The sequence below is a fragment of the Nuphar pumila genome, chromosome 10 (assembly GCF_984573655.1).
Source record: "Nuphar pumila chromosome 10, dmNupPumi1.hap1.1, whole genome shotgun sequence".
NCBI classification, from domain to species: Eukaryota; Viridiplantae; Streptophyta; class Magnoliopsida; order Nymphaeales; family Nymphaeaceae; genus Nuphar; species Nuphar pumila.
Genome location: NC_143258.1, coordinates 107689653 through 107704468, shown reverse-complemented (window position 1 = coordinate 107704468; position 14816 = coordinate 107689653). Strand labels below are relative to the sequence as shown.

The following is a 14816-nucleotide window of genomic DNA, read 5'->3' as shown; positions in this document are numbered from 1 at the left end:
CATCGAAATTGCTCGGGAGATGGCCCCGTGTGCCCGTATTGCTTTCTACAAGGTGTGCCATGTTTTTTTTTCCTTGCTTCACACTGATAGCAAGAACCTCGTTTGACGAGGAAGGAAAAAACTTGCGATGTCAGGCTCCCCTTCGCCGCAGTCTCTCTGGCTGCCCTGATTTCTCCTCTATTGTTGATTCCTGCAGGCAGCGTCGAAAAAGCTTACATCTGTCGAGCACTATTGCGCACACTAGAACTGAGCTCTAATACCATTGAAAGATCTGGATTGCGGTGTGCGCAAAGAAGGAGGAGCAACGAAGAGAAAAAAAGAAAGAAGAAAGAAGGATGAGAGATTTCTTGTAAACGACCTGTTTCAGAAAGGATTTCTCAATGAAATTATCGAGAGCTCAGTGCCTTCAGCAGAAGCAGGAGCTGAGATACTTATCCTCTCTTGGGTAACCATTACCCAGCCATAATCATCTCATTGGATTTGCAAACATGCATTGGAATGCAATATAATGTGAGGCTAACTACTATCATAGTGGTTCATATCTCAATGACCCACTAAACAAGTGAGTAATTGAATTCCTGGGTCACTATTCTGGATCATTGGATATAATTATCTAGATTTATGTTTTAGATTCATTACTTAGATCCAATTTTGGATCCAACAAATGGGTTTCATGTGTGAGACTCATTGGCCACACTGGATCCATGTGGTGGGAGGTTGCGGGTTAAAATCTCAATTGGTATGTTGAATAATAACAGGTAGGGGTCTGCCTAACCCAGCCTGCTATTCAAAAAAATAAAATTAGGTCTTCTCGTGAATAAGAGGAACCTCAAGAGTTTTACCAACTGGAGGCTTGCTATTGTGTGGTCGGCTATCTCACACAAGCACTTGGGTACAAGGGTGGGGATTCAATTCACAAGTTTGAAATTTTTTGACATAAGGACACAAAATTGTCTTAAATTTTTTTCAATAAAAATTATATTTGATATTTTTAGTGTTAAAAATAAATTTTTTATTAAAATAATACCTTAAAACATTGAATTTATTAAAATATTATCCATACATGTCGATGTTGCCTGCTCATGTCACTGGTGACGCACCACGCATATTCCTGTGACATAGGTGGTGAGTGGAGGGTTTTCTCTTGACCTAACCTAAAAACGTTAACTATATAAAAGAAAAGAAAAGGTAAGCCTTTGTTTGTCAGTCCCCACAAACCAGAGGATTATATCAAAAAGGCTCATTTCTTAAATTAAAAATAAAAAGATGGCCCTTAATGAAAATTTCCCTTGAGAAAAAGCAAACATGAGAAAAAATAGGCGTATCAGCACATAACTATTTCAATCAGGGGGTGTCGGTTTGGTTCAGACCCAGACTTAATTTGAGATGCTGGTTCTCGGTTCAGACCCAGTTTCAATCGGATATCCACCATTACATAAACTTATCCAAATACTATAAAGATTACATGGACCATATCGGGTGAAATAATAATTTTTTATCCTTTTTTACATTGAAAATTTGTGGATCTTAGTCGGAACTCCGGTGGGGCTCAGGTCTGATATGAAATTTCACAAACCATACCTGGCTCCATATATTAAGTGGACTCTTTGGGTCTGACCCAGATTCTAATCGAACCTTCTTATTTATTACCATACCCAGACCCTATACGGTTTGATACGGGTAGGATCGGCGTCAAACCCATCCCATTGACACCCTAGTTATGATGAATCAATCACCCAAATTACCAACTTCCATATCTTTTATTTTAAAGCCCTTAGTGTTTCTGCCACAATATTTTATGGGTTTGATAAGAGAGTGTTTAGGTCCACCAACTGGTTGTTAGAGGATTTTAACACCTTAACTATACATCCAACCACAATGGGTAGCAGCAACCCTAAAGCCAATCCAAAACCCTAGACCAACCACAAGAAAAAATGACCCTCGACTTTATTGATGCACCAAAAGCCCCCCCAACAACCATGGAATCCGATTCTCCTTTTCTGGTTTGGCAACTCATACCTCACAATGAGGATTCATTTTGAGCACAAAAAGTCATGGACTTGGACCCAGCTAAGTGTCCTGCTTTTGCCAAGTCAAGCTGTGAAGAGTACAATTATTGGTAGTCAAGAATCTTCTTAGTTTTGTAAAATTATGCTTTGTCATGAATAAGTAAATCCAATTTTTTGATAACATCATCAAAGGGCTATGTTATCTTGACCTTGGTATTCTCATTTGGCAGTAGGAAATTCAAAAATCCAGGAAAATCCCAGAGCTTAATCGCATTCAAACATGTTGCTTAGACAACATGAACAGGACTGTACATAGGAGGAGGAGGAGGAAGTAGGGGTGGCAATCGGGTCGGGTTGGCGTGTCAGCATACCTCAACCCGAACCCGACCCGTTTAATAAACGGGTAACCCGACACGACCCGCCAACCCATTTAATAAATGGGTTGGGTCGGGTAAATAGGTTTTCAGGTTCGCGGGTCAGGTTGGCGGGTCGGGTTGGCGGGTTGACGGGTCGGGTTGGCGGGTTGGGAGCCGGGTTGGCGGGTCGACCCACCCGCCTAACCCGTTTATTAAACGGGTTGGCGGGTTGGCATACCCCCAACCCGAACCCGACCTGTTTAATAAATGGGTTACATGGGTCGACCCGTTTATTAAACGAGTTGGCTTAAGCCCAACCCGAACCCGCCTAAGAGGCAGGTTGGCGGGTCGGGTTGGTGGGTCGTGTCAGAAATTGCCACCCCTAGGAGGCAGGGGCGTAGCTAGGGGGGGCAGGACTGGGCTGTAGCCCAGTCCTGCCTCCCCAAACAGTTAATTTTTTTTTATTTTTTAAAAGCTCAGTCCTAGCCCTGCCCTTATTCCATATGAAATAGATTTTTATCCATTTTTTAGCCCAGCCCTGACTGCAGCAAATAGTTTGATTTGTCCATATGAAATAGATTTTTATTAATAATTGTAGCCATTTTTAATTTTATCTAAAAAAAAAAAATTTTCGGGGGCGCTGCCCCCAAACCCCCGACTATCACACACATAATTTTTTTTTTCTAAAACCCTGTTTGCCCCCCCTCACATGAATCCTAGCTACGCCCCTGCTAGGAGGAAGGGGGGAGGGGCGTATTTTTCTGTATCACAAAGATTCACGGACTTGAGGACACGGGATGCCAGTTCAACTTGCAAACTTAAAAAAAAAATCAAAAATAGGACGAGGATAAATAATTTTTTATTTTTTTTAAAAATAATTGGTTTGATATTTAATACTTAAAAATACTTTTTGTTTGAAATAATAATAAAAGTAATACACATTTATTAAAACTATTAAATTAATGACCATACGAATCCATCTCCAAAACAATGTATATAAGCCTGCCACCAAGGACGTGCAAGCAAATGACATGTTCTTATGATATAATCATTTTTTGTTTTTTTTTTATTGTTTGTAGTATATAAAGGAGACAGAGAATGGCAAAGAAAATAAAGTATGCCTGACTTTAGAACCACAAACTTCCACTTTGTTTCACACCCGCAAGCTTCATCCTGGTCCTTGATAGATCACACAGATTAGCGGTGTCTATAAGCAGTGACAATTGTCCTAGCTTTCGCTGCGACTCCAATCAGTACTCTTAACCAAACCACTGTCTATGAGTTGTCAGATCTTTGGTTGAACTCACTGAGCTCTTCAAACCAAATTTGATACAGTGGTTCCACCAAGACCATCATTAGGCTCCCATGATGAGTTTGACTCATTAGCTCGGAGGAAGAGAGTGGAAAGTGGAAACTAATCAAGACCCGTAATGGTAATTAAGAAACTGAGTGACCAAAGAGTAAATGGGCCATGTAGGGGACTAACTTTTAGGAAATTTGAGTTCATTTGGTGCTTGTTGAGAATTGAGAGGCGTCCTTTCGGAATTGCCTAAGATGGGGAGCCCTCAATCCTCATCCCTAAATTGGTGAGATAAATAAAATAATTTTTTTCGACATGGTGAAATCTCACGTGCAAAGGGTGAAGTATGACTTGATCTTAAAAAAAGGGGCGTGACAAAAAAACGGAGGAAAAAGGGAAAAAATAATTGTATTTAAATGATGTTGGTGTCTGCGCCTTTGCCCTGTTTCTGTCTCTGTGAGTTCTTTAATCGGATTTTTTTGTTTTTGTTTTTGTTTTTGTTTTTGAAATTTTATGTTCTCGGGATCGGGTTGTTGTCTCCTTCTAAGGGCGCTTTCTCTCTTGCGGATCCTCTGCAAATTCCCCTCTATTTTGCCTCCCATTAGACCCACACAGCGCACAAAGATAGAGGGTGATGGAGATAGAGGGGGGAAAGAGAGAGGTATTCTTTTTTTTACACGGGGGTCTTTTTCTATCTGTTTTATGAGTACCCACTTGATAAATTGTTTGTTTTCTCTACATGGTGACGTTTATTTAGGCGTGAAATGGGTTGAGGTTTATGTTGGATTCTAAAAGGTTGGATTTTTATAATCTTTTTTTGCCTTGTTTTTGGATTATATATTGATTTTCTGATTGCCCACTTGGTGTTTTTTGATGGTTTCCCATGTCTGGTTTCAGTTGTTTCATGGGAGATTTGAAATTGTTATGGATTTTGTTTGGTTATGAAAAAAGGGATTTTGAAAAGTTTGTTGCTTTCTTCCTGAGTTCTTTATCGATTTTGCGAATACCAAATTGTTTTTCTTTTTCTGGTTGTCAATGTTTGGTTATAGTTGTTTAATGGAAAATTTGTAATGGTTAGGGTTTTTGTGAGGTTTTAGGTACTGTGTAGTATCTGGTTTTAGAATGAGGAAGTTCCTATCTATTTTGAAATTCTTTGGGTTGTTTTCAAATTGGAAAAATGTTTGTTAGTTTGAAGTCAGATTTCTGTTTTGAGGGTTTAGGTTTTTGCTTTTTGTTTCTTTCTGTGAGGACTGCTGCTTTAGGTAGTGATCTCTCTCTCTCTCTCTCTCTCTCTCTCTCTCTCTCTCTCTCTCTCTCTCTCTCTCTCTCTCTCTCTCTCTCTCTCTTTGGGTGGTATTCTTCAATTGGTAGAAAATATATGTTTTTTCCTTTAACCTTTGACATTGTGGTTTGTGGAGCAAATGTTTTATAAGATGACGTTTTCGTAAGTATTTTTTTCATAGTTGCATGCTCGTGTCTCATATTGTGGACTTTAGCTTTGTTAGTAAGAATTTGCTCTGAGCCCCTTCTTTCTTGTTCCTGTTTATGCAAAATCTGTCATTTTTGGCGCTCTTTTGGTAGTCGCTTTTAATACTCATTGTGCATGAAATTGTTGTTGCTGCTTATAATGGATCACTTGATTCTTTTCCTGCACAGCATTTTGTTTCTTTGGCACCTATGTTGGAAGGCTTCAAATACCTGTCGTTTTGTAGTGCAGATTTTGGTGATCAGGAGAGGAAATGTGAATGTGCGTTTCAATTTGGTTTTCGTGTTTGAAAGGCAGAGTTGTTTGGAAATACGAGTCTCGGAATCTTGAATTCTGTGGCTGCTGCAACTCCGGGTTTGAATTGGTGCCTTTCTATCCTGCCTTCAATTCCTTGTTCATTCACTGGCTATAGGTAATGATGGTCTACTTGACTGCTCTCATATCCTCGCTTGCTGAATGTTTGTGATAAACCTATACACTGAAATACTTATGGTACACCTGTTTTCTGAATAAAAAAGAAAGGGAAAGCTTTTATGCTCTGTTTCGGAGCCTTGAAGTGGGAGTGTGATGCCGTTTTCCCCAGTGCTCTCATGCGCTCTGCTGTTTGGGAGCAGCGGTGTTGCCAAAACATTGCATTGGAATGGAGTTGACCGACCCAACACCACATTTTAACACTACTCACAAGAGGATGTTTTTGGCGATTCCATCTTCAATACCATGTTTGGGAAAAACCATATTTTGATAACACATGGTAATGGTGTTTCCATCTCAATGCAAGGTTTCCAAACAGAGCCTCAATGCTTTCTTGAGCATTCTTCAAGTTGTTGGTTATGCTAGAAATGTAAAACTTGGTATATTTGTGGTTCCTATATGTCTCTTTGTCTATATCTCACGGTCTGATGCCCTATTTCTTATGCATGGCCTTTTGCAGCCCATGTTCTTCTTCCCTATTAACCACCCTGTGTTCGGTGATCTAAATGGAACCTCAGTTGGGATAGTGTTATCAATGAACATTCAAGTAATTGTTGTGGGCAGCTACCACTCTTATGTGAAGTTCATACTTGGCCAATATTGAATCTGCCAAGCAGGGAAAGTTTTAGGGAAGATAGTCATGGCTACATATTATTCTGATTCTAGTAGCCAAAGAGATGTCATGCCTACCTTATATCTGAAGGATGCTAGCCATAATCCATATCCAGAAACAACGCTTCCCGGCAACGTGATATATATGAACTATTCGACTGCTAGTACATATTCAGACAGCTTGACCAGCCATCCTCAGTCTCCACAAAATTGTGTTGAGCTTCCTGTAGCTGGTGCTATGCTATCACAAGATTTGTCCACGGCGGTTTCACGTCCAACTGCATCATACCCAGGCATTATCTCCAATTCAGTAGCATCCCACCTCGGGGACAATATTTTGAATGCCTGGAGAGATGCTAGGAATGAAATGTTTATGCAACCAAGAATTGCCCTTACTGGTATGCAGGGTATTGGAGAACAAGTAAACAGTGGTGATGACTTGGTCCGCAACACTGTTAGCATGAACCCTGAGGTGGGTATGGGGACACAGTTGGGCATTTTGCAATCTGGGCAAAGTTTGCAACTGCAGCAGTCAGATGTCACAGCTATGCAAGGGCAAGGACTATCTTTGAGCCTTGGCACACATATCCCATCTGCAATTCCGGCGTCTTCTTTCCAGTTTCGTCATGAAAACCCTGGTGTTGCATTTATGGGTTCACAACATTCAAATATGGAGAATGAACCTCACAAAGATGATAGGTTCAGTAGTAAGCAATCAAGTAGCAATAAATATCCAGCTGCCTTTGCAGCAAGTGATCACATAACAAAAGGGGACTTTTTGAACAACTTTCAGTCTCCTGTGATCAAACAGATACATGTGGGTTCCTCTCCATATGGATTGACAAATCTTGCGAGTACTATTACGAATTCCAAGTATCTCAAGGCAGCACAGAAGCTGCTTGATGAGGTTGTAAATGTTCAGAATGCTTTGAAGCCTGAAACTAACAGGAGCAGGAGCTTTCGGATGTCCATTGGCATAACCAGTCCCAAGAAGATGGATATGGGAACAAATGCCTCCGAAGACCCTTCCTCTACTGGGTTGGCTCAAGAATCAACTCCAACCGTCTCTAATGAACTCTCACCAGCTGAAAGACAAGAGCTGCAGGTGAAGCTGACACGACTTTTGTCTATGCTGGATGAGGTACATCTCTCTCTCTCTCTCTCATGTGACATGACACCATGATCTTTAACCTGATAGTGGATCGAACTTGTTCTTGTCATGAGAGACATCAATATCTTAGCATGGGCTAATAGAATAGATGGACCTCATATTGGCATGGTTTTTGCTTACCTTTTGCCTTTACAATATGTTTGCCTTTTAAATAGGATTTTCTTCCTTTTTTCATGTCACTACTTCTGTGCATCTGGCAATTTTGTGACCTATCAAAGGAGAGTGGCATGTTATTTGCTCTTTATACTAATCTATTGGGCATGAATTTTTCCCCCTCTTGTATTCCACGTTAACACTGTGAATCCTAATCTACTTAAACCAGAGTTCACAGCATTTATATTGGTCATTCCTCTATCAAAGGAGAGTGGCATATTATTTGCTCTTTATACTAATCTATTGGGCATGAATTTTTTCCCCTCTTGTATTCCAGGTTAATTCGGTGATTCCTAATCTACTTAATCCAGAGTTCACAGCATTTATATTGGTCATTCCTCTCTTTGTTTCGTTGTTAGTGTTGTTGCATACATGTGTACACTTATAAATTGTTCAGCAGTTTTGCAGACATGAGGTTGTTGCCTTTTCTTTTGTGCCATTTTTTTTTCAAATGGTATTTCTTTAGAGCAGTAGCTTTCAATTTCAAGAACGAATACCATAGCTATTAGAGGTTATGCACCTTAAAATGCCTTGGTGGAGCTTGAGGTCAAGCTTCTCTTCAAAGGAAGCATTGTATGCGATAGATGACTGGTAAGCATGTGCAGGCAAGTGCCTCTCATCATTTAATCTAGAGTAACATATTGACCCTCCTGCAATTAGTTTGTCTACTTGAATCTGACATCATGACATGGTGATTCATTGACCAACATGTGCTTCTAGTTAAAAAACAAGTTCTTTGGATTTTTCTCATTCTTTTTTTCCCTTGATCTGTTGTTTTAAAATTCACTGTTTCCTTTCGTGAAGCCCTCAGCAAAAATAATATGAACATGATGGAAAACTAAATAATGTGATCCTTATAAATGAATCAGTGTTTCACATATATGTAATTTTATCATATCACCCACCTACTTCTAAAATTATTTGTAAGGATAAAAGCTAAAAAGTATAGAATATTTATAGGACTAAACCTTTTAATAACATTTCTGGTACTATTGCAAGAAACAATTTCATGATCAAATTGAAATTCACATATTATTTGTTTTGTTGTTTTACCTTTACCTCCTCTCTTCAGTGTGCATTTTCCTCCAAGTATGGGGGTTGGTCACTGACAAATGCAAGCTCCATGCTTAGTGGCATTCAATTATAGCTAGAATTTATGCAGTGAGTTGGAAGTTTGAGTTCCATGCTCTACAATATCTTACTAGAACATGCATCTAATGACCATTTTGTGGCATTTGTTTTGCCATGTTACTCATGGAAATATTTGTTTGTGTCTTGACACTCATTGAGTATTTTGCAAGTGCAACAAATTTAAGTAACATATTGTTCACATATTTAAGGTTTTCCATTCTAAACTATTGCCTGGGATGATCATGCACCACCTAATGTGAGGTCATTTTATTGCACCACAAGCAATATGTAGTGTTTATGGATATCTGACACTTACAAGATGACAATCCCAATAAGCTGCCTTACTTTGCGCTCGGAGTTACATATTGATATTATTTTGCTTGAATAACCTGATATCTCTGAATATATATGGAGTTAGTTTTAAAGTTAGTGGTTAATCTGGGATGCATTAATATTGAAAAGACATGGCATCTTGTGGAAGGTCTTGGGTTCAAATTACCCCGGGGTTTAGCTGCACCTCCTTATGACAAAAAGAAACTGCATAATAAAGTAGTGTTGTATATTACTTTGTATAGTGAGGTGTGCATTCATTTCAATTTTGGAAATGAGGATGAATGTCTAGAAATTTTCCCATTGCAGTTCGTGGATTTTTTGTCTTTTTATGTTCTTATTATTGGAAGTTAGAGATATACCCAGGGAGTGGCTATGTTATGTGTATACAATGGTTTACGTGGCATTTTTCTGTTCTTTTAACATTATTCTTAATACTAATGATTGACACTAGTTTTCAGGTCAACAGTGCTATGTGTCCCACTCACAGGCGCATAAGGCATGAAAACTTAGCTTAAGATTTAAAGTAGCTTTTCATTTTCTGATTGTTGTATTAAAGCCAGAGGCCTGAAGAAGGTTGTTTCCTCTATTACATTCATGCACTGAGTCTGGGTCATCACTCATGCTTGTCATCTGCTCTTGTTCAACTGAAGTCCACTTTTTCTCTTCTTAGTTTTGTTTTCAATTCTCTAGCATGTCAGGCAGCTTTTTCATTTGAATCCTATACATGATTTAAACTATTAGGTTTCTAAGACCAAGAATGCATTTTTAGTATGAAAAGAAACAGTTTCTTGTTGTCATGAAAAAGAGTAAACTAAAATAGTGGGACTTTGGAGTGACTCCTATCTTGCTATGTCATTGAAGGATATCGTTAAAAGTAGAATCTTTCCTTGAAGAATAATTAGTCCAATCAGCTAAGCCAACCATTATTCAGACCAGTGTCTTGGTTACAATTACTGCAAACTGCAAGCTGAGGGTGTAACTGACTAGATTGCAATAATGGATTTTTGCTTATTTTCATCAAAAGGAAATACATTTATAGAACCTGCTGATTTGGGATTCCATCACCAAGTCTGGTTGTGGAATCATCTATTGAGTGAAGAGCACATCTTGAGCTGGCTTTGGCAAATTCAACTGAAATGCAATTTCACTGGGCAGATAGCTGAAAGTTCCATTTGACATTTTTTGCCATTCTCTTCCTATCTGAGGATGTTTTCTCATCTTTGTACTCAGAAAAATGAAAAACAACCGTCACTGGGAGTACCAGTTGTTGTTTGGATGGATAATAACTCAATTAAGAAATTCTTCATTATTTTGCTGGCAGTGACATTTCGTGGTCACATGGTTATTATGGATTCCCTTTTATGCCCAATGTAAACATATCTGGAGGGGCCTTTTTGTCACACAAATATCTGAAATCATGGACAGACACTTGAGGTTTCAAAATCATAAAGTTGACAGCCTCATATTTGAAGTTAGGGAGGTTGGTCAAAACTGTCGATTTGGGCAACTTGTAGATTGTATTTTCATGAATATGTGATCTAGGATCTGTTGCAGTGAGAATTTTGGGTGGGATTAGGGTAATCAAGTTAATCAACCTTTCCTACTGGTTTCTCCAATTGTGTCCATTTAATCAGTTCAATAAAACTTCTTGCTTATATATATATCCCTCACTGGTTTTTAGGTGTGTAAACTTCCCTTAGACTAGTTTTCCATAGCGGATTTAGGTAGAGTGCATTATTTCCTTTAGTTTGGTTTTGCACCTACACAAAACATCTAATCTTTTCCTTTGTCCATACTATGTTGCTGGGTTACTCAAGAGATGCACTGTGCCACATTTGTCTTCATTAGCAAATGTGAGGACTAGTTTAGTCTTTATGTCAGGATATAACATATGAATGCTCTCTTTTTTTGTTAGGGGGTTTCCTGCAAATCCTTGGTATATTTTTGTGTGTGTGCCATGTTTGTATGCCCGTGTGCGTGTGTGGTGTTGTGCTGTGTGTGCGCGCTCTTGAGCATGTGCATTGCCTCCATCTTGTCTACCACAGGCTTATGCATCTTTCCCAGCTATTTTATCATATATTGAAAAAAAAAGTTACAGTGCTGGGTCAATAAAGGTCAAAATTTATCCAGAACAAATATTTAAGAAGAAAACAAAGAGAAGAAAAGAGGAGGGTGGTTGGTGGAAGAAAAGGGTTGAAGGATAGGATAACAAGTCATTCATAACCAAGTTTCTTGAATAAGCTTGTCCGAAATGGAATAAGCAAGCACTGTGAGGCATTACACTAATCCAATTTGCAGTTACTAAGTTAAAGATTTTCCTGTGGATCCATCCATGTAAGCTGCATGAATCATCATTAGTGTGCATGATTTCTTTCAAACAGAAATTGCAACTATTGTAAGTCATTTAAAAGTGCATCTCCATCTTTGTTTCCCTGGATGTATCCATCATACAATCAACTCTTTCGTACCACATTGGAAATGTAAGGTTCCCTATAAAATATGTAACAAACTTATTTTTATTCATGCAGCACATTAAGTTTGTTTCTGATTTAATTGTCTTGTTGATTATTGAAAGCAATTCAATTTCATGAGTGCACCCAAAGTAGCTCTCTCCCATGTAACTATGCAAGGTTGCAAACATCAACCAATAACCTTGTTCATTTGAATTTCCAAATGACACTAAGAGGGAAAACAAACGAATGGTCTCTATGTTGACACAACCATGAGCAAAAGCTCATTCATCCATTCTTAAACCTTCCACAATCATTGAACACCTTACACCAATAACCGATATGCTTTGATCATAACCATTGGCAACATCCAGCCTAGACAGGTGCAAGAGGTTGTTTTCCATGCCATCACCTAGATTATAAGACTTCATTTTACTGCCAAAATTTTAGATGGATGATTCTTGTGCCATACTGTATATTGAAACCTCATCAAGAAACTGTAGGAGGGGACAGGGTTTCCAACCTGTTGAATAAAGGTGGTAATATGGGATTGTACTCTTTAAGTGCATTCTTTTATTAGGCTATGACTTCTTTAGGTACCAACACTTCAGTGGACTAGGTCCTTATAGCATATCCATGTTATCATAGAATATCTAGACATCTGCAATATATGCAAACATAAAAAATCCAAGACTCAAAAGAAACAGTTTGGGAACTGTCAGGTTAATAAGCCTTATCTCCTGCTATGGAAGTGAGGGCCTTACTCCACCTCTCTCTTGTTTATCCTGGATTCATTTATAGATTTATATTTGGTGCATCATGAGATTAAAAATATTAAGTACCTTATGGCCATAATTAACTTTCAGAAGCCTAGCTCTAGACCTGAAATTAATAGCTGTATGTAGAATATGACAACGAAATTTTGACAGATCAGTCCATCTTAGTTTTGCTAAATCTAAACGTGACTTGGCAAGGATGCCGTCTCAATTATTGTCTGGACCTGGAATCAATCTTCAGTTATTTAACTTGTAAGTTGACCTGGTGAATCTCATATTTCCTGGTGGATCTGGGTCTGTCCTAAGGTTACGACTTACGAGACTAGGAAGCAGAAGCAAGAACGAGATATTTTAAAATTTGTAAGAAGTGGGAAGTGGGAAATCAATTTGGAAGCGAAATAGGAATAAAAGAGGAAGTGATATGAGGTCAAATGGGAAAAAAATACAAATCAAAGGAGAAAGAAATAAAAACTAAAATAAAAATGATTATTCTTAAATTTTGTATTCGTAGTGTAAGAGTTAAATTCTTCTCAAAATCTAAAAATGATTGTTGCCAATTTAAAGAAAGTCCACGGGAAGTGAGCGGGAAGCGTGAAAGGAACACATGAAAAACATAAAAAGAAGCGTGAGAGAAGCATACAAGAATCATGCAAGGAAGCAAGGAAGAAACATGTGTGAAGCATGGGAGAATCGAGATTCCTATCAAGTTTCGGAAGCTAGGAGTTTTGTGCTTCCGAAGTGAGTTTTGGGGAAGCACACTTCCCACCCATCTATGAAGCTTCCAGTAACTCTGGTCTGTCCAACTTGAAATACTCGTCCAGGTCCCAAGCGAATTGGACTTTGAAAATCAAATTTATCTTGCATAACCATCTAGATGTTCTGAGAAATATATTTTTTCTAAAGCAAAGACCAAATTTTCCATTGTACAGGTCGACAGAAGATACAAACAATATTATCATCAAATGCAGATCGTCATTTCATCCTTTGATGTAATTGCTGGATGTGGTGCTGCTAAGACATACACTGCACTTGCCCTTCAAACTATTTCCAGGCACTTCCGCACTTTGCAGGATGCTATAAATGGCCAAATACAGGCAGCTAGAAGAAGTCTTGGTGAACAAGATCCACAAAATGGCAAGGGTGGTAGCATAGCTCGTCTTCGTTTTGTAGATAAGCAGCTTAGGCAACAGAGGGCTCTGCAACAGCTTGGAATGATGCAGCCACATGCTTGGAGGCCACAGAGGGGCCTGCCAGAAAGCTCTGTTTCTATTCTTCGTGCTTGGCTGTTTGAACACTTTCTTCATCCGTAAGACATTTCATGGCTACAGTCTGTTTTTCTTTGTTTGTATTTGTTCATCAGACTACTTACATTTCTGTTGTAAATATTTCCTTGCCAGTTATCCAAGTGACTCTGATAAACTAATGCTGGCACGGCAAACAGGCCTAACTAGAAGCCAGGTACTGTGATGAGGCGTCTCTCTCTCTCTCTCTCATATTTTCTGATGATAAATGTCATGTCCATTCAGGTCTCAAACTGGTTTATAAATGCACGTGTTAGACTTTGGAAGCCAATGGTTGAGGAGATGTATAAAGAGGAAATTGGCGAGACTGACTCAAACTCTTCATATGAAAATGCAACTAAAGATGGTGATTCAAAAAGAGGTCCTGAAGAAAGAGAATTGCAGGGTAACAGACAGGTTGCTGCAGACAAAACCCATGCCAGCCAAAACAAAGGGTCAAAGTCAGATCTTGTCTCGGATGCAGAAATGGCTGGTACCAAGGAGTTCGATAGTAGTTCGCATGTTGTTGATGATAGCAGCAGCTATGGAAGCACAAAATTGAGGGACCAGAGGTCTGGTACCGACCAATGCCATCTTCTCCAAGATGCTTTCTTGCATTCTGATACTGGTGAGAGGTTCATTTCATACCAAATAGCAGGTTTAGGGAGATTCGAGAATGATTCTTATGCTGCCAAGGCACATGCCAATGGTGGTGTTTCACTCACTTTAGGGCTGCAACACTGTGATGGTGGCGGGCTATCAATATCCAGTGAACATCAAAATTTTGCAACAGTTACGGGGGAGGATATATACAATTCAACCTCTGTTGGCACAAGCACTTCAAACTATGAGTTCATGAATATGGGGAACAGAAGGCAAAGGTTTGGTCCCCCCCATATGTTGCATGATTTTGTTGCTTGAGTTGCACTGTCAGCAGTTTACTCTAATAATAATGATGATTAAAGCTGTTTTGTATCATTCTTGTCCCATTGTTAAATGGGGCCCCAGTGTGAAGCACCGTGTAATGTAAAAGAGATGAGAATGTATTGTTACATGCATTGTATAGGTGTATTACATATTTTCTTTTTCTTTTTTTTTTTGCAATTGTCATGCAGGGTACATGCAAAGATAGATTTTTTTTTTTTGCTTCTTCACTGCAGTAGAATCCTGTTGCATGGAGAAACTTTTGTAGTTGAAATATAGATCTGCAATGTACCAGAGAAAGATGGAAGCATTATATGCATTGTGCAGGATGAAGATTCTATTTCTGTTGTGCTGTAACAAGCAG

At 38.9% G+C, this 14816-nt stretch overlaps 1 protein-coding gene across 1 annotated transcript; it reads left to right on the top strand.

The window, feature by feature from the left end:
• Nucleotides 1-4108: 4108 nt before the first annotated feature.
• Nucleotides 4109-14605, top strand: LOC149827830 (BEL1-like homeodomain protein 10). Its single transcript, XM_090019676.1, has 6 exons — nt 4109-4326; nt 5378-5563; nt 6083-7375; nt 13178-13554; nt 13646-13706; nt 13775-14605. The coding sequence occupies exons 3-6, from the start codon at nt 6263-6265 to the stop codon at nt 14447-14449; spliced, it is 2226 nt and encodes a 741-aa protein (XP_089875802.1). The 5' UTR covers nt 4109-4326; nt 5378-5563; nt 6083-6262; the 3' UTR covers nt 14450-14605.
• Nucleotides 14606-14816: the final 211 nt, after the last annotated feature.